The sequence below is a fragment of the Schistocerca nitens genome, chromosome 2, assembly GCF_023898315.1.
Source record: "Schistocerca nitens isolate TAMUIC-IGC-003100 chromosome 2, iqSchNite1.1, whole genome shotgun sequence".
NCBI classification, from domain to species: domain Eukaryota; kingdom Metazoa; phylum Arthropoda; class Insecta; order Orthoptera; family Acrididae; genus Schistocerca; species Schistocerca nitens.
Genome location: NC_064615.1, coordinates 862,855,602 through 862,882,678, shown reverse-complemented (window position 1 = coordinate 862,882,678; position 27,077 = coordinate 862,855,602). Strand labels below are relative to the sequence as shown.

The 27,077-nt window shown below is 42.2% G+C and overlaps 1 protein-coding gene across 1 annotated transcript in view; it reads right to left on the bottom strand.

Moving 5' to 3' along the window:
• Positions 1 to 27,077, bottom strand: part of LOC126237131 (mediator of RNA polymerase II transcription subunit 12) — a 400,411-nt gene that overhangs the window by 262,175 nt on the left and 111,159 nt on the right. Inside the window, exon 15 of the mRNA XM_049946952.1 lies at positions 1,702 to 1,855. Coding sequence (XP_049802909.1) covers positions 1,702 to 1,855 — 154 coding nt within the window. The remainder of the gene's footprint in view (positions 1 to 1,701; positions 1,856 to 27,077) is intronic.

Sequence of the window (27,077 nt, the reverse complement as noted above, 5' to 3'; positions counted from 1 at the left end):
AAACTCTTCACGCAGTATCTTATCTCCAATTTCATCTTCATCTACATCCTCTTCCATTTCCATAATATTTTCCTCAAGTACATCTCCCTTGTATAAACCCTCTATATACTCCTTCCACCTTTCTGCCTTCCCTTCTTTGCTTAGAACTGGGTTTCCATCTGAGCTCTTGATATTCATACAAGTGGTTCTCTTCTCTCCAAAGGTCTCTTTAATTTTCCTGTAGGCAGTATCTATCTTACCCCTAGTGAGACAAGCCTCTACATCCTTACATTTGTCCTCTAGCCATCCCTGCTTAGCCATTTTGCACTTCCTGTCGATTTCATTTTTGAGACGTTTGTATTCCTTTTTGCCTGCTTCATTTACTGCATTTTTATATTTTCTCCTTTCATCAATTAAATTCAATATTTCTTCTGTTACCCAAGGATTTCTATTAGCCCTCGTCTTTTTACCTACTTGATCGTCTGCTGCCTTCACCACTTCATCCCTCAGAGCTACCCATTCTTCTTCTACTGTATTTCTTTCCCCCATTCCTGTCAATTGTCCCCTTATGCTCTCCCTGAAACTCTCTACAACCTCCGGTTCTTTCAGTTTATCCAGATCCCATCTCCTTAAATTCCCACCTTTTTGCAGTTTCTTCAGTTTCAATCTGCAGTTCATAACCAATAGATTGTGGTCAGAATCCACATCTGCCCCTGGAAATGTCTTACAATTTAAAACCTGGTTCCTAAATCTCTGTCTTACCATTATATAATCTATCTGAAACCTGTCAGTATCTCCAGGCTTCTTCCATGTATACAGCCTCCTTTCATGATTCTTGAACCAAGTGTTAGCTATGATTAAGTTATGCTTTGTGCAAAATTCTACAAGGCGGCTTCCTCTTTCATTCCTTCCCCCCAATCCATATTCACCTACTATGTTTCCTTCTCTCCCTTTTCCTACTGACGAATTCCAGTCGCCCATGACTATTAAATTTTCGTCTCCCTTCACTACCTGAATAATGTCCATAGTGACCCTGATTTCGTCAAGATGTGGTTCATGAAAGACAGAGTTCAACCCCATCGAAGCAGGGGAGTGTTTGATGCCCTGGAGGAGCACTCTGGGGACTGCTTGCCTTTGCTTGCTGCTGGGTAGAGAACTTTGAGCAAATTTTACATTTGCCCACAACGTATTTCTGTTATGTAACAGTATTATATGAATCTTAAGCATGGCTGCAGCAGCAACTGTGCATATGTAATAAAAATATAGCCACCAGTTGTGGAAGGTAGTAGTCAAAAACTCTGGACCTAGGTTTCAGCCCATATAAATGAGCCTTCTTCTGACGTCTTATTATGTTTTACATGCTGACCAGGATGTACTGCCAAAAGGCTTAGTCATACTGATAGTTGCACGTTTATCCATTACTGGTCACACACGCCACATCTAATATGTGTATTATTTTACGTATGATAGATGGCTGTTTTTATGACTGTAAATTTTAATTATGACTAAGCCTATTGGCAGCACATCATGGTCCGCATATAAAATGTAATAAGACTTCTGAAGAAGGCCCATTTATATGGGCTGAAACCTAGGTCAAGAACTTTTGACTAATACCTTCCACAAATTGTGGCTGATTTTATTACATATAGTATTATATGAAGAAGCTAGCATACATCTTAAACTGATAGTTAAAAATTACTTGAGTCAAATTTGTGAGTTTACCTTCAGCTACATCAATGCTGAACTTCTTGCTAAATAGCTTACAGATCTCCTTTGTCATGCGTTTCACCAAATGCCTGGCTTCATCACGGACTCTTCCCACTCCATACAGCAAGACATGGCGCTGATTGCAATCATGCATACTAAATGGTTCATCCTGAAAATATATTCGTAATAAATACAGATCAAATGGCAAAGGACATGAAAAAAAGTTCTCTTTGAATTTCTGCCACTTCAGGAACTTATTAATTACTCTCAACATTTCCAGTTTTGAATGATAACACTGAGGTAGTGTACTACAGTGACACTCATAGAGTCTTGAGGGCTATATAGGTTATTAACTCATTGGACACAATATCAGCCAACCTGCTTCAAAGAGTACACTGGGGGCTTTGGAATGCTGTAAAAAGTATAAAACTGTAGGCAGTTTTGTGATAATCCACTGCTACTGTAAGTCATGTCGTGAACTGCTATGCATGTGCCAGTTGCTTGTATGAAATCAGTGCAATAAGAGAATAGGAAAAAGAAAGTTAATAAAACTACAAGAAAATCACTGATTTCTTGTAAAAAAAAATACATATTGAAACCAAATGGGTGCAAACAGAGTTTTACCGAAAATAAATCTGTGACTACCCATTATTAAAAAATTTGTACTTATCTGGGTCCACTGCTTTGTATGTATCATCCAAGGATATTGTCACATTATGTTGGGGGACCAAAGGCGATGCTTCTTTGGTCTCACAACATAACAAATAATGTCATTATACGACATTGTTAAATAGTCACATTATTCATAACACTGAAGCGACAAAGAAACTGGTATAGGCATGCATATTCGATATGAAAACAGGCATAATATGGCGCTGTGGTCCGCAACCTCTATATAAAACGAATGTCAGGTGCAGTTGTTAGTGTTGCTACAATGACAGGTTATCAACATTTAAGTGAGTTTGAACGTGGTGTTATAGTCGGCTTATGTGGATGGGATACAGCAACTCTGAGGTAGTGATGAAGTAGGGAGGGATTTTCCCGTATGACTATTTCACGAGTGTACCGTGAATATCAGGAATCCGGTAAAACGTCAAAATTCTGACACTGCTGTGGCTGGAAAAATATCCTGCAAGAACGGGACCAACGATGACTGAAGTGAATCATTCAATGTGACAGAAGTGCAATCCTTCTGCAAATTGCTGCAGATTTCAATGCTGGGCCAACAACAAGTGTCAGCATGTGAACCATTCAACGAAACATCACCAATATGGGCTTTCAGAGCCAAAGGCTCACTCGTGTACCCTTCATGACTGCATGACACAAAGCTTTACGGCTCACCTGGGCCTGTCAACACTGACATTGGTCTGTTGATGACTGGAAACATGTTGCCTGGTTGGACAAGTCTCATTTCGAATTGTATCGTGCAGATGGACGTGTATGGGTATGGAGTTAACCTCATGCATCCATGGATCCTGCATGTCAGCAGGGGACTGTTCAAGCTGCTGGAGACACAGTAATAGCGTGGGTGTGTGCAGTTGGAGTGATATGGGACCACTGATACGTCTAGATACAACTCTGACAGGTGACATGTACGTAAGCATCCTGTCTGATCACCTGGACCCATTCATGTCCATTGTGCATTCCAACAGACATGGGCAATTCCAGCAGGGCAGTGTGACACCCCACATGTCCAATATTGCAACAGATTGGCTCCAGGTACCCTCTTCTGACTTTAAACACTTCCACTGCCTACCAAACTCCACAGACATGAATATTATTGATTATATGTGGGATGCCTTGCAACGTGCTGTTCAGAAGAGATCTCCACCCTCTCATACTCTTACGGATTTATGGACAGCCCAACAGGATTCATGGTGTCAATTCCGCCCAGTACTACTTCAGACCTTAGTAGAGTCCATTCCCATGTTGCGGCACTTCCGGATACTCGCGGGGGCCCTACATGATATTAGGCAGGGGTACGAGTTTCTCTGACTCTTCAGCATTGTTTTTAAACTATAGGTTCATATTTAAGATAGCAGGAACATTTTGTTTGATATTGCTATAACCTTTAATCACCAATAATTGCGCGGATATTCAAACATACTCACTTAGAATCAATAGCTGGTTACATAACAACAACTCAGTATCTCTCATTCGACTGCCGTGCCGTGACATGCGGCCGGCGCCGTTCGTAGCTAAGTGGCGCTCCCGTGCTCAGCCGAGTTGCGGAGCGCCTCTATCACCGTTTGCGCGTACTGTCGTGGCGGCACTGTTAAATGTCGTGGCACTGTCACAACACTTTTCCCCCCTTGAAAAAAAAAAAAAAAAAAAAAAAAAAAACACTCACTTCCTTGGAGACATGGACAGTGCGGAGACATCCATGGCCTCTTGTGAGGCCCCGAGAAGATCCTGCGGGGAGACACGAGAGTATGGTCGAAAATGTCCAGGACGGAAGCTCGTGCGTGGAATGTGCCTCCTGGACGAGATGATGGGTGGAAACTCCGGAGCAGCATCCATAGGTGTCGTGGACCTGGGGGTGTGCTCCAGCGAGATGGGTCCCGGAGAAGGCGGCGTCGTGACTGGGGCCGGTTCCGGCGTACTCAGAAGCGGTAGCGACGTCGGCTGCATCAACTCATATGGTAGATCGGCAGCAGTGACAGGACTGGCTTCTCGGGCTGGTGGAGGTGAAGGAAGGGGTGGTGGCACCAGCGTGGCCACCACTCGTGGGCGCATCTGGTCGTAATGGCAAACAACCATGCCGTCGTCCGAACGTATTTCACAAAGCCGGCGGCCGCGAAGAGCCTTGACCACCCCTGGAATCCATTTAGGGCGAGATCCATACCCTCGTGCCCACACGTCGGCCTGACAGGGTGAAGCAGGTGCAATAGAGTGCGCGGTTGGCGGCCATGCAAGAGTTCAGCAGGGCTGCGATCACCCAGAGGCGTGAAGCGATAAGAACTCAGAAATTGCAGCAGAGCGTCATCTGTGGAAAAATCACCAAGGAATTTTTTAATCTGGCTTTTGAAAGTGCGGACAAGGCGCTCGACCTCCCCATTCGATTGCAGATGGAAGGGCGGAGCTGTAACATGATGAATACCCTTTTCCAGTACAAAAATCACGGAAGGCCTGCGAAGAGAACTGAGGGCTATTGTCCGTGACGATCGTGGATGGAAGACCTTCTAGCGCAAAGATTTTGGACAAAGCCAGCGTCGTCACCGCAGTGGTGGGCGACGGACATCGAACAACAAACGGAAACTTCGAGAAGGCGTCAATCAACAGTAGCTAATAAGTACTGAGGAAGGGGCCGGCAAAGTCAGTGTGCACCCGTTCCCATGGCTGCGCCAGATCAGGCCACGGAGAGGGCATTGTACGAGGTGCAGCCAGTTGTTGAGCACACTGACCACACGCAGCAACCATGTGGGCGATGTCCGAATCAATACCGGGCCAATAAATGTGCCTGCGGGCCAGGGACTTAGTCCGAGAAATCCCCCAATGGCCTTCATGCAACAGTTTGAGAACATCTTTGCGAAGAGAGGCTGGCACCACGACCCGTGGAGATGCACCATCCGTGGCCAGAAGAACAACACCATCACGAACAGGCAGACGAAGGCGCAAGGCATGGTAGTTGCGAAGGGGATCCGATGCCCGGCCCTTGGTCCTGTCCGGCCAATCCCGTTGAACAAAACCTATCACCTGACGCAGGACCGGGTCCCGCACGGGAGCAGACGCGACCCGCGAACCTGTAAGTGGTAAACCCTCGACCGCACGACGTTCTTCCTCATCAATGTGGAAACAGAGTAGTTCATCACGATCGAAAACCGGGTCGGGGCCCATCGGCAATCGCGACAATGCATCAGCGTTGGCGTGCTGGGCCGTGGGGCAATAGTGAATCTCATAGTGAAAACGAGACAATTATAAGGCCCAACGTTGTAGGCGGTGAGTTGCCTTATCCGGAAGCGACGCCGATGGGCTGAACAGAGAGACCAGCGGCTTGTGGTCGGTGATGAGGTGAAACTTAGAACCATACAAAAAAACGCTGAATTTTTTTATAGCATAAATGATAGCAAGTGCATCCTTTTCGATTTGAGAGTAACGCCGTTGCGCATCGTTGAGGGTCTTGGAAGCATAGGCGATGGGTCGTTCCGACCCATCCTCATACCGATGGACGAGAACAGCCCCTAGGCCATACAGTGACGTGTCAGTCGCCAGAACCAAGTGCTGACCCGGACGGAATGTGGCAAGACAAGGCGCCGACTGCAAGTGAGCCTTCAGGTGGACAAAAGCCTGCTCACACTCGTCGGACCAACAGAAAGGGATGTTTTTGCGTAACAGCTGATACAGAGGATGACCTACCGCAGCCGCGGATGGAACGAATTTGTGATAATAAGCAATCTTGCCTAGAAATGCCTGTGACCGTAGACGGCTGGGGTAGAGCGTTAATGGCCACAACGTGCTGACGTAGAGGACGTATACCCTCACGGGACAAGTGGAAACCAAGATAAACAATGGAGGGTTGGAAGAACTGTGACTTGTCCAGATTGCACTTCAACCCAGCTGAATGCAAAACCCGAAACAGTGAACGCAAATTGCGAAGGTGCTCCTCAGTGGAGGCCCCCGTGACAACAATGTCATCCAGATAGTTGATGCATCCGGGAACGGAAGCCGTGAGCTGTTCCAAAAACCGCTGAAAAATGGCCGGCGCGCTAGCGATGCCAAATGGTAACTGCTGGTACTGATACAACCTACAAGGAGTGTTGATGACGAGAAATTCCTTGGAAGAAGCATCCAACAGCAACTGATGGTACGCCTCCGATAAGTCAAGTTTGGAAAAGAACTGGCCCCCAGCGAGCTTGGTAAATAACTCCTCAGGACGGGGAAGAGGATAAGTGTCAATGAGGCTCTGAGCGTTGACGGTGGCTTTAAAATCACCACACAATCGCAGACTCCCGTTTGGTTTAGAAACCACCACGATTGGCGATGCCCATTCGCTGGAGGTAACAGGAAGGAGAATCCCTGAAGCTGTTAACCTGTCTATCTCAGCCTTGACAGGTGCACACAACGCCACCGGCATAGGGCGTGCCCAGAAAAACTTAGGGCGAGCTGTAGGTTTAAGAGTAATGTGGGCTTCAAAATCCTTGGCACGACCCAGACCAGCAGAGAACACAGACGAAAATTCAGAACACAATCCATCCAGCTGTTGATATGGAATATCCTCAGATATGAGGTGCACATCATCATCAATGGAGAACCCGAACAACTGGAAAGCATCATAACCGAACAGGTTTTCAGTGCCCGCATGATCCACCACATAAAACGTGAGGGGCCTAACAACAGACTTGTAGGCAGTGGAAGCATCAAACTGGCCAATGATAGGAATTTTCTGTTTATTATAAGTTCTCAGATTTCACGTAACTGGAGACAAGGGAGGGGAGCCCAACTCCAAATACGTGCGAGAATTAATGAGAGTTACTGCAGAGCCAGTGTCCACTTGTATGCGAATGTCTTTATCCAGAACACGAACAGTAACAAACAACTTATTTGTTTGAGAAAGCACACAGTTAACATCCATGTCTGATGCCTCGTCCTCGTCGACAGGAACCTTAGGGGACTGACACACAGAAGCAATGTGGCCTTTTTTCCTACATGAATTACACATGGCCCAACGTTTTGGACACGCGGCCCTGTCATGCTTTACGAAACAATGTGGACAAGAAGGAAGTGCGGAAGGAACCTGCTTCTGTGGTTGCTGTTTTCGCTGCGAGCGTTGTGGCCCAACGCGACGTCGTTTACACAAGTGAACTGCCGCCACATCTTCGTTCTCCTGTGAAACAGGCAAATTGTCCGTGTCGAAAGTTGACTGTACAGCGCCTACATCACACCACGTGTCTATTTGCGCGCCAGCAGCGTGAGACACTTCAAAGGATTGAGCGATGCTTAGAACTTCCGACAACGACGGGTTTGGCAGTTGTAGGGCACGTTGCCGAACTTCTTTATCAGGAGCAAGCCGTAGAATAGCATCCCTAACCATTGAATCAGCATAAGACTCATGATGAGTGTCCGTGACAAACTGACATTTCCTACTCAGACCGTGTAGTTCCGCCGCCCAAGCCCAGTAAGATTGATGGGGCTGTTTACGACACCGGTAGAAAGCCACGCGGGCGGCAACGACGTGGGTGTTTTTGCGGTAATAGTTAGACAATAAGTCACACATTTCTTGGAAGCACAGGGAGGCAGGTTCCCGCAGAGGGGCTAATTGAGATAGCAGCTGATAGATCCGTGGGGAAATCCAAGATAGAAATAACCACTTACACATAGGAGCGTCGACAACGCCGAAAGCCAAGAAGTGTTGCTGCAAACGCTTCTCATAATCCTCCCAGTCTTCAGCGGCCTCGCGTAAGGAGGGAATGGAGGCGGAGAAGAGGAAGACAGACGATGAGTAAGCGACGTCGATAACGCCTGAATAGCAGCCGTCAGCTGTGTTTGTTGTGCCTGAATAGCAGCCGTCAGCTGTGTTTGTTGTTCAATGAGCCCTTGCATAAGCTGTTCCATGTCTGCCCCGTCACGAACACACAAATCCACAATGCAGTGAAAATATCCGACCTCGTCGCCTAAAAGTGTTATAACCTTTAATCACCAATAATTCCGTGGATATTCAAACACACTCACTTAGAAACAATAGCTGGTTACATGATAACAACTCAGTATCTCTCATTCGACTGCTGTGCCGTGACATGCGGCCGGCGCCGTTCGTAGCTAAGTGGCGCTCCCGTGCTCAGCCGAGTTGCGGAGCGCCTCTATCACCGTTTGCGCCTACTGTCGTGGCGGCACTGTTAAATGTCGTGGCACTGTCACAACAGATATCTTTTACACTGAGTTAACAATTAAATATTGGTATTCACCACAATGCTCAATACATGTTGTATGGGTCTTGGGCTAGAGAAAGATCAGATTTGGGGAAAATGATTATTTCCTTCCAGGGCTTATGAGCAACTGTAACAGTAAACTGTGTTTTCATTGGAACAAATTATTTTCTTTCACACAGCATTTTCATTGAAAATATTGTGTTATTTCTGAAGTAATGACATTGGGTGTTAAACTATTTCATATCATACAGAATAATAAATAAAAACAGGCTTCATTTGTTTCCAAAAGTAGAATAAAAAGGTATTAATTTTTGCTTTCTATTCCATGCAATAGCAAATATTCTGATGTCAGACATTTGTTATCCAAAAATGACAAAGGGTCTTCAACAAAACCATTATTTGATGACTTCAAAAGCACAATATATTGTTACACTTAGTCATTAGACCTGGTATAAAATATGCTTTTTTCCTAAGATCTGTTCTTGTTGTAGGGAAAGGCTACTCCAAAATTCTTTGACCATACTGGAAAACTTTCAACATTTCATTGTCAACTCACTGTGAAAAATGTAAAATGAAATACATACTGGTACTGCTATTTAACAAAATAATATTGTTTCTTGAGTACCAGATCTATTTTAATTAAACATCATAATTTATTTTCAGTAAATTCACCAGTCTCTCCAAACAGCCATGATCTCATAATGCCAATTTTCAGCAAGATACCAGTGGATGTTTGCCTTTGCCTATCTGCCTCTTCCTTTTCTTTTTCTTATTTTAATATTATGTTACTCCGTTTATTTTGTCAGACTGAAGTGACTTATTTTTCAGATTCTTGTTTAGCTATCCAAACCCATGCTTTTGGACACTAAGGGTTTGGCATTCAAGAAATGGTTGTCCTTCACATGAGCAACTACTGTTACTCATCTGCATGTAGCTTATGTTAGCTTCATCAGTTCTCTTTGAATTCAGTTGCTTTAGGCATAAGAGTTATTGATAACTTTGGGACCAACATAATTCTTCTTCCTTTTCCTTTTCCTTTTTTTTTTTTTTTGGGGGGGGGGGGGGGGGGTGACTATAGATAATATACGAGGTGTGGCTAGAAAAAAACCGGACTAGTACTGGTGAAACAATAAAACGAATGTAATAAGGCTGAAAGTTGCGTGGCCTGTCACGTGACTCTCGCTCCGCCTACTGCTCGAGTTTCATCTGCCTCCTGCACTCAGTCTGCCCGTGGCGTCTGTTTTAAGTAGTTGACGTTTTGTCTGTGCATCGGAAAATGTTGAGTGTACAGAAAGAACAGCGTGTTAACATCAAATTTTGTTTCAAACTAGGAAAATCTGCAAGTGAAACGTTTGTAATGTTACGGCGATGATTGTTTATCGCGAACACAAGTGTTTGAGTGGTTTAAACGATTTAAAGATGGCCGCGAAGACACCAGTGATGACACTCGCACTGGCAGACCATTGTCAGCAAAACCTGATGCAAACATTGAAAAAATCGGTAAACTTGTTCGACAAGATCGCCGTTTAACAATCAGAGCAGTGTCTGAGTTAACAGGAGTTGACAAGGGAAGTGTTAGGCAGATTCTTCATGAAAGTTTCAACATGAACAAAGTGTGTTCAAAAATGGTTCCAAAGTGTCTCACAATTGAACAGAAGGAACGCCGAAGAATGATTTGTTCTGACATCCTGGAAAACATTGAAAGTGATCCCACCTTCTTACAAAATGTTATTACTTGCGATGAATCGTGGTTTTTTACTTACGATCCCGAAACTAAATGCCAATCGATGCATTGGAAAACTCCTGGTTCTCCACGACAAAAAAAAGCACGAATGTCAAAATCGAAATTCAAGGCAATGATGATTGTTTTTTTTGACATCAAAGGGATTGTGCACATTGATTGGGTACCAGAGGGACAAACAGTGAATAATCATTACTACATTAGCGTCCTGGTTACCCTACGTGAGCGAGTACGGAGAAAACAGAACGATTTGTGGAGAAAAAAGTCATGGATCCTTCACCAAGACAATGCCCCAGCTCACAGTGCGTTGTCAGTGAAGACGTTTTTAGCAAAACACAACATTCCCATCTTAGATCATCCACCCTACACACCTGATTTGGCCCCCTGTGACTTTTTTCTTTTCCCTAAAGTCAAGTCAGCTTTGAAAGGAACTAGATTTGAGACTGTTGAAGCAGTAAAAGAAAAAGCGAAGGAAGTAATGTATGGACTTACCGAAAATGATCTGCAGCATTGCTATGAACAGTGGAAAATTCGTATGGAGCGGTGTAGAGACCGAGGAGGAGAGTACATTGAAGGAGATAACATGAAATTGTAAATAATTGTAAATAAATGTTTTTTCCAGCATCAGTCCGGTTTTTTTCTAGCCGCAACTCGTAATCTGTAATGCGTATTGGTAGAGTTCACATAAGTACAGTTAGCAGCCATCTATTTGAACAGTTGTGATACTAGCTACATAAAAAAAACAGCACAGTTAACATCCCATACGTTTCTCGCGACTGCTGTAGTTCAATCGAAAAGCTAGTCAGCTTACCAAAGTGTTATAAAGCACTATTAGGCCAAGTGAACTAAAATATCCAACAGAGACAACAGAAATGTGTTCAAGAGCAGATTTATGCTTATTTACAACAACAATAACTTATACACCACACCTGAGTTCATCGACAAAAATACTTGTAAGTGGTTAATTAAAAATCAAAATGTGTAAAATTGTCTTCAAACTTAGGTGGTAGTCCTCCTTTCCTCTTACTTTTGAACAACTTATCCACCCAATTATAGGTGGAGGGGTCTATAGTTTAATATGGACTCCAAAATATGGTGCAAATTGACATTTTTTCACAAAAAAATCATTGCTAGAAGTGAAAGAAACGGTAGGTGGCACAAAAAACCACTAGCACTGACTGACAATTTAATCCTGAACCTTGGATTTCTAGTCTGTCACTTAAACTACTAAGCCACCAAGCCATCCAAGTAGACAGTAACACACTTGTAAAAAGCCAGCATATAGCCATATATATGTGTGTAAACTGACATCTGCAAAATTGCAATGACACAAAGAGTAAACAAGACTTTAAATCACAGACTCAGCACAAGACTATACAAAAATGATTACGATTACAGAACTGTACAACATCCCTGACTTTGACAGTGCAGTATTGTGTTAATTTCACTTGCGGAGCAGCCAGAACCTCTAAACATCGTAGTTTGAAGTCAAAGGGGGAATGGATATGCTCCTGGAAAAACACTTGCCACGCTGTTTGTATGTGAGCCCATAAAACATTAATAGTGGTTGCTGGTGTACTTTGAGAAACCTGAAGATGAACACCCAAATGTCAAATACCTTTGATAAATGATGTATCAGACAAACATGCTGGCCAGAGAAGTAGCGTCTATTGAAGAAGACCTGTACATTCTTCACGACACATGGCTGGGAATGATCTTACTGAAATCTGGCATGGAGAGCTGTATGAAGGAGGGGTAGTATTTCACATTCTAAAACCTCCATGATGTAAAAGGTACTATTCATTTTCCCCTCAATACACAGGAGCTGTGATGAAAAGTACCTGACAGATCCAAATAATTTGTTAACTCAGAAGGCTGGGATTTACAAAATATATTGCCAGTCTGGTATGGCTTAACGGGCCCTGACACAATATTGAGTAGGTGCAATAATATTGACACTGTCAGAGCAGTAATGATGGTTTTTAAAATATATTGAAGTTTGCAGAGTTTACTAATGCTGATAAATGCTCAATATACTGCACAATACATTATCCTGTGTAAGGGAAGCATTGCACAATAAATGGCAATTCCTGCTGATGCTGAGAAAAATTCAAATTGCTCCTTATGAATTTTAGGAAAGTTGCTACTCACCATATAGCGGAAATGCCGAGTTGCAGATAGGCACAACAAAAAGATTTTCAAACTTAAAGCTTTCGGCCAATAGCCTTTGTCAACAATAGGCACACATACGAGCGCGAAAACGCGTGCGCGCACACACGCACACGCACACACACACACACACACACACACACACACACACACACATGACTGCACACACATCCTAGATTTTCCATTGTTTGATAGTTTTGATTGGATTTACTTTACATTTTAGAATTATACCAAGGGATCATAAAATGAAAATCCAGATAGGGACATTTACATCTGGGTGTATGAGGCAAGCTGTTGACTTGGTAGTAAGAGGGTGTAGTATTTGATCTGTGGGGAAGGAATTACAGCTGCCATTTCAGACATTGGCACAATATGTAAAGAAATGTAAGGAATCACCCATGAAGAACTTGCATGACTCCAAATTAATGTATCAGACAAATCTTGAGTGATGAAGGAAAATCAGTCTTGGTGTCAAAATTAATTACATGTACAAAAATATTCTATGGGCTGCCATTTGTAGAACATACACTCCTGGAAATGGAAAAAAGAACACATTGACACCGGTGTGTCAGACCCACCATACTTGCTCCGGACACTGCGAGAGGGCTGTACAAGCAATGATCACACGCACGGCACAGCGGACACACCAGGAACCGCGGTGTTGGCCGTCGAATGGCGCTAGCTGCGCAGCATTTGTGCACCGCCGCCGTCAGTGTCAGCCAGTTTGCCGTGGCATACGGATCTCCATCGCAGTCTTTAACACTGGTAGCATGCCGCGACAGCGTGGACATGAACCGTATGTGCAGTTGACGGACTTTGAGCGAGGGCGTATAGTGGGCATGCGGGAGGCCGGGTGGACGTACCGCCGAATTGCTCAACACGTGGGGCGTGAGGTCTCCACAGTACATCGATGTTGTCGCCAGTGGTCGGCGGAAGGTGCACGTGCCCGTCGACCTGGGACCGGACCGCAGCGACGCACGGATGCACGCCAAGACCGTAGGATCCTACGCAGTGCCGTAGGGGACCGCACCGCCACTTCCCAGCAAATTAGGGACACTGTTGCTCCTGGGGTATCGGCGAGGACCATTCGCAACCGTCTCCATGAAGCTGGGCTACGGACCCGCACACCGTTAGGCCGTCTTCCGCTCACGCCCCAACATCGTGCAGCCCGCCTCCAGTGGTGTCGCGACAGGCGTGAATGGAGGGATGAATGGAGACGTGTCGTCTTCAGCGATGAGAGTCGCTTCTGCCTTGGTGCCAATGATGGTCGTATGCGTGTTTGGCGCCGTGCAGGTGAGCGCCACAATCAGGACTGCATACGACCGAGGCACACAGGGCCAACACCCGGCATCATGGTGTGGGGAGCGATCTCCTACACTGGCCGTACACCACTGGTGATCGTCGAGGGGACACTGAATAGTGCACGGTACATCCAAACCGTCATCGAACCCATCGTTCTACCATTCCTAGACCGGCAAGGGAACTTGCTGTTCCAACAGGACAATGCACGTCCGCATGTATCCCGTGCCACCCAACGTGCTCTAGAAGGTGTAAGTCAACTACCATGGCCAGCAAGATCTCCGGATCTGTCCCCCATTGAGCATGTTTGGGACTGGATGAAGCGCCGTCTCATGCGGTCTGCACGTCCAGCACGAACGCTGGTCCAACTGAGGCGCCAGGTGGAAATGGCATGGCAAGCCGTTCCACAGGACTACATCCAGCATCTCTACGATCGTCTCCATGGGAGAATAGCAGCCTGCATTGCTGCGAAAGGTGGATATACACTGTACTAGTGCTGACATTGTGCATGCTCTGTTGCCTGTGTCTATGTGCCTGTGGTTCTGTCAGTGTGATCATGTGATGTATCTGACCCCAGGAATGTGTCAATAAAGTTTCCCCTTCCTGGGACAATGAATTCACGGTGTTCTTATTTCAATTTCCAGGAGTGTAGAAAACCAGCCTATGAACCAGCTGTAAAGATTAATTAGAAAATACCCAAGACCTGGAATGCCAAAAAAGGTGCTTGAGTAAAATGGATACGGGGATTTCTTAAAAGGCATCCAACACTGTCAATATAACACCAGAAGGATGCAGACTGTCAAGGGCAACTGCATTCAACAATTACAATGTAAAAATGTTTTCTGGTAACCTAGAAGACGTTATTAAGAGAAGCCCCAGTTTTGCTGATGAAACATGGATCTTTAATCTGGATGAAACCAGCACAACAACAAAACTGAAGGAACATACCAAGATTATTGCTGAATGAGGAATAAAGCAAGTATCCAAAAGTGACAAGTGCTGAAAAAGGGGCATTTGTAACAACTTGCTGTGTATTGAGTGCTGCAAGAACAGTGTTCCACCACTCCTAGTCTTTTCAAGACTGTGTTTTACAGAGCACACGATGAGTGAAGCACCTCCTGCAAGCCTGGGTCTAGCTTCAACCTGTAATTGGATGAATGTGGAACTTTTTAAGAAGCAATGAAACAATTCATAAAACAATCACCAAGTTCAAAGGAAAATTCTTCTTATTAATTTATGACAACCCTGAGAGCCATCTTGCTAGTATGTCTGAAACCTGGCAAAACATAGTGGCGTCACAACCTTGGCTGTTCCTTCACATTCGATGAACAGGCTTCAGCCATTGGATGTCAGAATGTTTAAACCTTTTAATCTTACATATGATGTTGCAATTTATGTTTGGTTAATGCAACACCCAAGAAAACCAGTGATGATCTATGAAATTGCTGCCAGTTGAGAGAGTACTCATCTGAAAAATCTTACTCCTTCAAACATCATGGTAGCATTCAAGAAATGTGGAATTTTGCCCTATGATTGCAATATCTTCATTGAAATAGATTTCTTGCAAGTTGTTACTGACAGACCTTTACCATCCGTGTCACCTGGAAGCAGCAGTTCCAATTCTAGTGGACCAGTGCCTTGTTGATCAAACTATGGACTACAGTAAAGCTCCAACTACATCCGCCAGGGAATCAAAATTTGTGTAACTTTTTGTTTCATGTACTGATATAACTGAGGCTGAGTGGTGAGAGAAACCTAAAGGAGGGGAACTTAACTTTTAGTGTGCAGAGTCAACGAGATCGTTTCACAAGAACAGCAGCATGGGCAAGTTTACATTTATACTTTTCTGATGCTGGGTTTCAAGTTTTAATTAGAATTGCTCACAATCTAGTATGATAGTTTTAATTAGCTGTTAAGCAATTTTTTGACCAGAGAGTGTATATTTTTTTAAATTTTGCTTGAAATTAGATGACTCACAATTTCAACAATCACAATATGCATTGTGAGACTGTTTCTGTTAAAAATGGATATATAGAAGGAAGAAGTAGAATAATGTTTTTGAAGAGTGAAATGTTACAATGTAATTGTGAAAAATTTTAAATTTGCCTGATGGTAAGGACACTTGCTCATTTGCTCAGATGAACATTATGGAGAGAAGTGCAGGAACTATGGATGTGTCCATATTGTAGAGGAACAGACTGTACAGCAAACAGTACAACCTACTCATCCCTTACAAGTATTATTTACAAACTGGAAAAGGTAATGTCCACACATCCCTAGTGTTAGAACTACTATGGGAGCTTACAAACAGGATGCCACAGCCACTAAACAAGATGCAATGGCATTAGAAGTAAAAAAAAAAAAAGGGAAGCAAAGGACCAGAATTATTGAAAAAAAAAAGAGGATGACACAGCCAACAAACAGGATGCATCTGAGTTATAGAAAACACAGGAGGCAATGGCATCTGAATTATCAAAAAAGCAGGATGACATGGCTACTAAACAAGATGTAATTCAGGCTAAGCTTTTAGAATTGCCAGCAAAAAATGACACGGTGGCTAAAGAGCTAGCTAACAAAAAAGCTGTGTTGAAGTTAATACATGCTAACATACCTGAAAGGGTACAGACATTATCAGATTATGCAGGCAGTGTAACAGAAGCATAGTCTGACTTAATGGGAACCATTCAGGAGGTATCGGAAAGAGTCAACAATTTGGCTGCTGAACAAGACAGGCTACAGAATGAGCAGAAAGAGCCTAACAGGAAATCGCTAAACAAGGAATTTACTTGTTGGGTTGCAGGCAAGGAGGAATGGTGTTTCCAAAGGCATATGCGAAGGTCAAAGAAGCAATGAACAAAATTTCTCCAGATTTAACTGAGGGGCGTAGTGTACCTCTTGCAGTGTTAGTCACAGTCTAGAGCCAACTTAGAACTACTTAAACCTAACTAACCTAAGGACATCACACAACACCCAGTCATCACGAGGCAGAGAAAATCCCTGACCCCGCCGGGAATCGAACCCGGGAACCCGGGCGCGGGAAGCGAGAACGCTACCGCACGACCACGAGCTGTGGACTAAAACATGATGTGCCACTATGGTGTAGTGCAGTAGACAGACAATTAAATGAAATAAAAAGGGAATTATGTAATGTGAAGGATGTAATCAACGATAATAAAACAGTGATACAGGGTTCTGAAAAAACCTTTGTTCAGGATCCAACATGAAGTAAAATTCATCATGCACAACACGAAGTGCTAGCTTCTGTATAGCATGATAAGCCATGTGATATGAAGTCTGTGCCATGCTTTAAGAGTTTAATGATGGAGGAAAACCTCGATAGGCATAGACAATTTCAAATTTTCAACCCTAACAAAAGGATGTTTCATCCAATTGTCTTCGCAGAAGAATTTCAGGGTGTTAAGCTTAGGTCATGGTCCAAGGCTCAGGAGACAGAATTTCCAATTGGCTTTCTACTGGACAATGCAGCTTTATGGGCAACAGAAACAAGTGAATGCTGCCAGACTTGTGATGAATTCGAAAAGGCTTTCTTAGCAAAACATTGGTGACTGGTATACAAGAGAGACTATAGTCTGGGAGACGAGTCTTTGGTATTGACAGCTCGGTAGCGTCTTTCCGTTGCCTAGCGACCGCAGGCAGGCAGCCAATGACGGCCTGACTTTGAGCGGGTAGCAAGGGCCACATTGCTGTTCTGAAACCCGGTCACGCGCGCTTATGAAACTTACCAGTGTCTCGCGTGCAGGCGGTGCGGTCGTTCGTCGTTTGTCTGAAGTTGAATTCGCAGTTTATTTCGTTTTTGTTGTTTTTAGTGTTTCTTTGTTTATGTTTCGTTGTAAACAATGTCTAGTGCGGCGGGTAGTACCAGCCCAACAAAAGAAGTGAAACGGAGGAAGAAAAGTGTGCTACACACCCAGGCCCGTGAATTCGTGTGCTCTGTGAGGGATTACTTTGAGAAAGAAAAGGACAAAGGTGGGCCCTTAATTCCTGTTGTTCAGGTTGTGAAGAGGACTGCAGCAGCATTGAAAATAAGTAAGAACACTGTTGTAAAGATAGGGAAAGAACAGTATAGTGTAGATTGTGACGAGAGTGGCACAACAAAGCTGCACACACCAGGAAAGAAGCGACCGAGAAATAAGCAGGTGACAGCTTTGGACGATTTTCAGAAAGACGCCATTCGTCGTCATATATACAGCTATTATAAGAGAAGCGAACATCCCACTATATCTAAATTACAGGTGTCGTTTCAGAAAGACGATCTTTTTAAAGGGAGCAAATTTTCATTGCGTACAGTGTTGAAAGACATAGGCTTCAGCTATTCACTGTTTAACGGACGCAAAATATTAATGGAAAGAACAGATGTAGTTGCATGGCGGTGCAGATTTCTGCGCAGGATCATGGGTGTGGAATTCGAAAGTATAGTGTGGTTAGATGAAACTTGGGTCAATGCCAGCCATTCTTTACATAGAGGCTGGAATGATGGAACGCCCGAGGGGACAATGGCAGTGCCTGTTGGCAAAGGAGGGCGTATTATTGTCTTACATGCAGGAACATCGAAAGGTTTTGTGCCAAACTGCTTGAAAATGTTTCGGTCAAAAAAGACGGGAGATTACCATGAAGAAATGAACAGTGTAGTATTTCAAGAATGGTTCGAGACATCGCTTATGATGAATCTGACAAGTCCATCAGTGATTGTTATGGACAATGCGCCTTATCATTCCATTGTTCATGATAAGGCACCAACTTTGGCAACAAAAAAGACGATATCATTCAGTGGTTGAAACGGCGAAAAGTAGATTTCAGAGAAGATTTAAGGAAGGCGGAACTGCTCGAAATTGTGGCACAAAAGAAACCCCAATTTCCAACATATGTAATTGACGAGATTGCTAAAAGGCACGGGCATGAAATCGTTCGGGTTCCTCCATACCACTGTCACTTCAATGCAATTGAAGGAGTGCGGGCGCAGATAAAAAATTACATTGCTGCAAACAATAAAAAATGCACGATCTCTGAAGTGGAAACTCTCCTTCCAGCAGCTATCAATAAAGTGACAAGCGAGACGTGGGCTAAAATTGTAAACAGCACTGCAAGTGCCATCAGAGAGGCGGCCAAAACCAAAGGGGTTGTGGAAGAATGCATCGAAAATTTAATTATACATCTGGGAGAGAGCAGTGATAGTTCGAGTAGTGCTGAGGAAGACAATGTCAAATCAGATTCTGACAGTGATGTGAGTGGTGTTTTTCCATTACAGTAACTACAACGTATTCAGGAATGTAAGGAGGGAGTTTGCTATCGATCTACAACCAGATCATCATATTGTGAGTACTTTCTTCAGATTATAACTCTTAATACACTGACCAATTATTCTGTAGCTTGTAGTAGAACAAATTAATAATGCTAATACTTAACAATGGAAACCAAAACTGCTAATGTCCAACAACTTGCGAAAATAGTTTTCATTTCAGTTGTGAAGTTTAACAAATAACTTAATTATGTTTCAGCATCTTAGATACTTGTACTAAATAGCTCTTATCAGTTTTCGAGTTAATATATTTCAAGCATCAACTTTAAATAAATTCACGCGTACCAATACGACTTGTATTTTGTCTCGCTTTTATTTCTGCTGCTAGAGAATGCATGTAGCAGACAGGGCGCCGCGTGCTGTGAGCCACGTTCGGCAACAGCGCCGTCTGCCCGCCGGAACTGTCAGTACCAATCACTCGTCTCACGGACTATAAGAAAGGAAGTGTTTAATCTATAAAATTTCCAGTCCCATCAAGGAAGTTTACCGAAAATCTTTGAGAAGTATTGAACAAAACTAGATACTGGGACCACCCACTATTGCAGTGTGATGATGTACACATATTAAAAGCAAAAGAACCTATTCCCATTGGGGAAAAGTTAATAAATGTAGCAGACTCTAATATCAAAGAACTTCTGTCACTTTTACATTCAACAGACTTGATAGGCGAAGATGCCAAGTCATTTCCACATAATGAAAAGTTTCAATCCAGAGTATTTTAAACCATGCCAGCAATAGACAGTGGCAGCACACATCAGGGGATTATAATGTGATCAAGAATGGAATGACATGAATGTTGAGAGAATGGGGACAGACAATATGAACCAACTGTCAACATCACAGTAGGAAAATAAACTCGACTGCGTTGAGTCCTGACTGTGAGGTTAATTTGGGTGAAATAAAAGAAATCCAACTTACCTGGTATTATAAAGGACTCAATATAAGAGAAGACTTGGATGGTAATGACAATCAATGTAAGAATACACGTAAGACAGTGTGGCAGTCAGCACTCAGGGCTTATGTAGAGATATCCTCATTCCAATTGTAATAGATATAGGAGCTGCAGCAAATAAAATATTGACTGAACTGTATAGTAGGATTTGTGAGAAACTTGACATATGCATCTTGCCATTGAGTAACTGTTGTGTACTGGGAGCTGTTGGCACCAGGTCCTGAAATATAAAATGGAAAGTTCACCTACTGTTAAAATTAGGAAATCAAGCAACACTAGGCATGTTCCCTCTTAAAATTAGGAAACTGAGTAACAATAGGCATGTTCTCTAAAGGCAAATTCTTTAGTGATGGACTGCATGATGGGAACTGATTTTCTCTGTGAGAGACAAGCTGTGACTGACCTCTCAACAGGTATTTGTATGCTAATAATTGATGGCACAGAGGTAGTCATGGACCTGATTAAAACTGCGGTTGGCTAAGGCAAATATTAGCAACACACACAAGTATAATACATAGCGAAAGAGAATTGTGAACTACGCTTGCAGCAACTGGAGGTTGAAAATATCAGTGATTTAAGAGAACAAATAAAACAAAAGAAGTTGCAGTCAACTTATTCAAGTGAAGAGCAGTGAGGAGACTCGCCAAGTGTTTTATTAAATTATATCACAGTTTTTGAAGAGAAACTGTGTATAATCAAAGCATATACATGTCATCTAAACGTAAAGCCACATGAATCATTTTGCTATCTGTCGCACTCCATTCCTTGGGCTAAAAGCTCTGCTGTAACTAAAGATATCAGAAGAATTTTAACTGGTACACGATAAAATCTTCGATGAGCCAGTATTGTAATCTGTTATTTAGAAGTGGCAAAAGTAGGTGGTAGTATTCGGCTGGTAACAGATGTGAGGGCTATCAACGAAATTAATGTACAAGTGAAAACTTGCTCACAGAACACAGAAGTGCAGATTCAGAGAGTCCATAGCGTGAAGTATTTAACTGCTATTGACTTGTGCACACTGTATTGACAGTTCCAATTGATGAGGATTCATGCAAATATATGGCTTTCATTTTTGTAGGAAGGAGTTATCAACTCAAAGTTCTGCTGTTTGTTTGAACGTAATTGTTGGTGTTTCTACTGCTGCACTAGATACTGTCCTTGGCCAGGAGTTATTACACAGGCTTACCTTATACATTGATGATCTATTAATAGTGACTTCCACGTGGGAGGAGAAAAATATTTGATATGTCAAATCTTCAAAAACTTAAGATTATGGAGTGATGGCAAAACTACAAAAATAAAAATTTGTTGTTGTTGTGGTCTTCAGTCCAGGGACTGGTTTGATGCAGCTCTCCATGCTACTTATATCCTGTGCAAGCTTCTTCATCTCCCAGTACCTACTGCAACCTACATCCTTCTGAATCTGTTTAGTGCATTCATCTCTTGGTCTCCCTCTATGATTTTTACCCTACATGCTGCCCTCCAATACTAAATTGGTGATCCCTTGATGCCTCAGAATATGTCCTACCAATTGATCCCTTCTTCTAGACAAGTTGTGCCACAAATTTCTCTTCTCCCCAATTCTGTTCAATACCTCATAATCTTCAACACTCTTCTTCTTGTCTAAACTATTTATCGTCCACGTTTCACTTCAATATATGGCTACACTCCATACAAATACTTTCAGAAAAGACTTCCTGACACTTAAATTTATACTCGATGTTAACAAATTTCTCTTCTTCAGAAACGCTTTCCTCGCCATTGCCAGCCTACATTTTATATCTTCTCTACTTCGACCATTGTGAGTTATTTTGCACCCCAAATAGCAAAACACATTTACTACTTTAAGTGTCTTATTTTCTAATTTAATTCCTGCTGCATCACCCGATTTAATTCGACTATATTCCATTATCCTAGTTTTGCTTTTGTTGATGTTCATCTTATATCCTCCTTTCAAGACACTGTCCATTCCGTTCAACTGCTCTTCCAGGTCCTTTGCTGTCTCTGAAAGAATTACAATGTCATCGGCGAACCTCAAAGTTTTTATTTCTTCTCTATGGATTTTAATTCCTACTCCAAATTTTTCTTTTGTTTCCTTTACTGCTTGCTCAGTATACAGATTGAATAACAACGGGGATAGGCTACAACCCTGTCTCACTTCCTTCCCAACCACTGTTTCCCTTTCATGCCCCTCGACTCTCATAACTGCCATCTTGTTTCAGTACAAATTGTAAATAGCCTTTCACTCCCTGTATTTTACCCCTGACACCTTCAGAATATGAAAGAGAGTATTCCAATCAACATTGTCAAAAGCGTTCTCTAAGTCTACAAATGCTAGAAACATAGGCTTGCCTTTCCTTAATCTATTCTCTAAGATAAGTCGTAGGGTCAGTATTGACTCACATGTTCCAACATTTCTACGGAATCCAAACTGATCTTCACCGAGGTCAGCTTCTACCAGTTATCCAATTCATCTGTAAAGAATTCATGTTAGTATTTTGCAGCCGCAACTTATTAAACTGATAGTTCGGTAATTTTCACATCTGTCAGCACCTGCTTTCTTTGGGATTGGTATTATTATATTCTTCTTGAAGTCTGAGGGTATTTTGCCTGCCTCATACATCTTGCTCACCAGATGGTAGAGTTTTGTCAGGATTGGCTCTCCCAAGGCTGTCAGTAGTTCTAATGGAATGTTGTCTACTCCTGGGGCCTTGTTTCGACTTAGGTCTTTCAGTGCTCTGTCAAACTCTTCACACAGTATCATATCTCCCATTTCATCTTCTTCCACCTCCTCTTCCATTTCCATAATATTGTCCTCAAGAACATGGCCCTTGTATAGACCCTCTATATACTCCTTCCACCTTTCTGCTTTACTGATTTAATGACAAAAAATTAAAAATTTTTGGGACATGTTGTGATACCACAAGGGATATTACCAGAGGAAAGTAAAATCAGTACAATAAAAATTTTTCAGGTGCATAAGACAAAGACACAACTGAAAGCATTCCTTACAAAGATTTTAGGGAGAGGTTTTTAATTTGCTCACTGTGTGACAAGCTTGCCCATATTTTATGTAAGTGGCCAGCCAATAACAATTTCCTGTGACATTCTTGTTGCTATGTTTCCCCTTTCCTTAGGTTTTACTTTCTTATGTAGCATTTTCCTTCTTTTCCTGCTTTCTTTGAGTGTGTGCTTTAGTTTTCTTAGGTCTGTCCACATTTGTTCCTTTTAATGTGTGTCAGGGCGCTGATGACCTCAATGTTGAGCGCCCATAAGCCCCAACACACCACACCACCACATCCTTACATATTTTACTACGGAAGCAGGTCAACTGGTTCTGGTTTGTGGAAAGTCAGGTAGCTGTCCAACATGAATACCATCGAACATTTATGAGACATAATCGAGAAGTTAGTTCGTGCACAAAATCCTGCACCATCAACATATTCGTAATTATGGATGGCTAGTTAGCGTGGCTTAATATTTCACCAGGGCACTTCCAATGGCCTGTCCAGTCCATGCCAAGTCAAGTTGCTGCACTAAACTGGGAGAAAGGAGAACCAACATGATATTAGGAGGTACCCCTTGAATTTTATCACCTCAGTGCAGTAGGCATGACAGGCTCATGGAACAGAAGGACTGTGACGAATTCTAACTTGAACAAGACAATTTGATCAGGCTTCAAAACTAATCTACAGTGTATTGGATATTTTTCCAATTAAAATCTTTATCCACTGGGTTAGAAGTCCTTTTAATCAGTAAAGGAAGCTTGATACAAGGGGGCCTGGTATGACAAGGATATAAACGACAGTAAATGCCCTCTGAATTGTCAACGTCCGTGCAAATGGTTTAACCAACAGAGAAGAGTGTTCACTTTGAACATGTGCACTGAAGGTTTTAGAAAAATTTTTAAGGAAATTTTCAATTCATATTATGATCTTTTAAACACGGGATTTTTGTTGTAGATGTAGGTTGATCTGCGATCATGATAGTGTCGAGAAAGTTGTCTAAGAAAACCATATTATGCTCATGCGATATAAATCAATTAGGTTAATACATGCTGAACATTGGTACTCATATGAATATCAAATTATTAAGCCATAAAAATATTTGGAAATTAATTCAATATTTGAAGAAACAGACTGTGGAAAGTGCAAAGAAATGAACAAAGGACAGAACATAAATTTAAACTAGAAGTGTTACCATGGTGGATGTGGGCCTCTGATATGAGCTAATACCGAAGAACCAGGTCTTGATGTAGATGCCAATGTAAATGTGTGTCAGTAGATGATGTGCTCTGTGCAAGAGCGGCACACAGTCAAATGGAAGCTGTATGTGTTGGTACAGCAACAAACTAGCATGCTCACAGGTGATATTGTGAGTGGACCTATACACAAGAGCTGTCTGAAAAGTTTCTTGGCCTTGCCCAGATATCGCACACTAGTTGCCTGCCTTTTTTCCCCCTTAAGTTGGTATAAATGTTATCCAGTCATTTGAAGCAGTTGTGGCGTGTTTGGTGTTGAAAACGAAAAAACTGAGTATTGTGCAATGATTAAATTTTTCCTGAAAGAAGGTTTAACATCGACCAAAATTCATTTGCAGCTTGTACATGTGTTTGGTGGCTCTTCACCTTCAATTTCCACCTGAAAAATAGGGAGTTGAGTTTAAACACAGCCGTGAAAGTGTCCAAGAAGATATACATGAAGGACGCCCAACAAGTGCTTGAAATTGCTAATGCTCTAGGGTTATTAAAGGAACGTGTTGGTCACATCTTGCACCAGGAACTGAACATGAGAAAGCTTTGCCGAAGATGTGTGCCATGTGCGCCAATTGTGGATGACAAACACATTCACATAACACTTTTTCAAAAAGAGCTTGGTGCACATCAAGAAAAACATAAGTGACTTTTTGCATTGATATGTGGCAGTGGACGAAACATGGTTTCACCACTATACACCTGAATCCAAACAGAAGTTTATACAGAGGACAGAAGTCGGTTCTTCAGCTCCAAAGAAGGTAAGGACAGTGTCCTCGGTGGGACTGATGATGGCATCACTGTTTTGGGATGCGAAAGGAAAAGAAAAAGGTAAAACCATAACTGGAGAATCCTGCTCTCAACTTCTAACAAAACTGGATGCAAGCATCTGCGAAAGTAGACCTGGATTAAAGAAGAAAAGAATGATCTTCCACCAGGACAATGCACCTGCTCACAAAAGGTTCTCGGCAATGGTGCTACTGAGCGATTTGCACTACGAAGTGCTGGAACATCAATCTTATTCGGTAGATTTGGCTCCCTACGACTTCCATCTAGTCTCAAAACTGAAGACATTCCTCACTGGTCAGCACTTTTACTCCAATCGAGAAACCATTGTCACTGTAGATGGATACTTTGCAGCACTTGCAGATGAATAACACAGAGAGGGAATAATGACACAGGAACAACGCTGTATGAAATGTATTGATATTACAGAAGATTATGTTGAAAAACAAAACTTCTGTGAAAGCATAAATTGTCGGGTCACTATCAGGCCGAGAACTTTTCAATCTGCCTTGACCCATGCTGTGCTGGTGAAACCCTTTTAACTGACATTCAGATGAAATACTGTACCCAAAAGGATGCTAAACTGTACTCGTGGTTTCATAATATCAAGGTCTTACACATGTGGAGTCCACAATAAAGGCTGCACGGAAAGGGAAGAACGGTACTGTAGCAGCAACAGTAGTAGTAGGAGGAGGAGGAGGAGGAGGAGGCAAGAAAGAAAGGGTACCTCTGCATTTGATGAATGATTAATTCATCGGTTTCTTCCCTCAGGAAGTAAAAAGTTTTTCATTTTTATTAGATTTTTCACGTTCCAAAACATCTGATGATAGATGGTGAGATGAGTCTTAGTAGTATCTTCTCCTTTGCTGAGTCTTAGAGATATACCATCCAACCACACCCATTTGCTCCACCCAATGATCCACATGTATATTGATCCATATTATTTCAAGATAACACAATTCATATGGAAATGAAGCCAAAATTTCAGAACTGCAACCATATGGTCCAAACATCTGTATGTAAATCTACATGAACAAGATATTAACAATAGCCGTGAAATCAATCTCCACTCAACCAATAAAATGGATCATGCAGAATTACAGAAAACAAAGTGTTGGAAGTATGTAAATATTTAGTGGAACATGAAAATCAACAAAAACTAAACTTTTTAACTCAGATGTTTTTTCTATGAACTGAGACATGACTTACTAAAGTCTAAACTTCATAAAAAGGAATTTACATATGTGGTTTAAATGTCTTATGAGATTGAAGGCCTCTTTTATTGCATTGCCAGTTTTCCGTAGAACTTGCCCGAAAGGGAAGGCATAAGAAATTTATTCTGGACAAAAAAAGGATTCTGGTGTCAAATAGCTGAAGCTAAAATTATTGTAAGGCAAGTAGCACTGCGGAAAGAATAACTTTCTGAATAATGCCCAATCCCCCTTTCAATATATTCAAAAGGGAATTAAAATCATTCCTAACTCTCAAATGTTTGTACTCACTGAATGAATACTGATATTAAAATGTAGCTATTCTTAAATGTAGGCCTAACTCTTCTATCTATACGATGTACTATTCTGAGGTGATTGTAATAGATGTTATTTTTGTAGCAACATGCTGTAAATTCAAATGCCTATACTATGTAACAACTGTATGTTGCATTATGAAGTATTGTACCATACATTGCCAAGTGTATCACCTGTAAGCAGCTTCTTGTACATGTGAATACAAATTGTATAAAAATGCTACGGCGTTTGCAACAGCCACCAGTTGGTGACTATATGCAAAAAAAAAAGGATAATAAATAAATAAACAAATAAATTTCTTCAACTAAACTGGTGGTAAATTTTAACTCTTGTGTGGGGACAAAACATCAATGAAGAGGTTAAATATAAATTGCCAGATTTTATAAAAGGTTATACTGTAAAGTAACACATTCTCATACTGAATTCATGCACAAATTTTATGAAGTATACCATCATAGATTGTCAACAAATGCAGATTGTAAA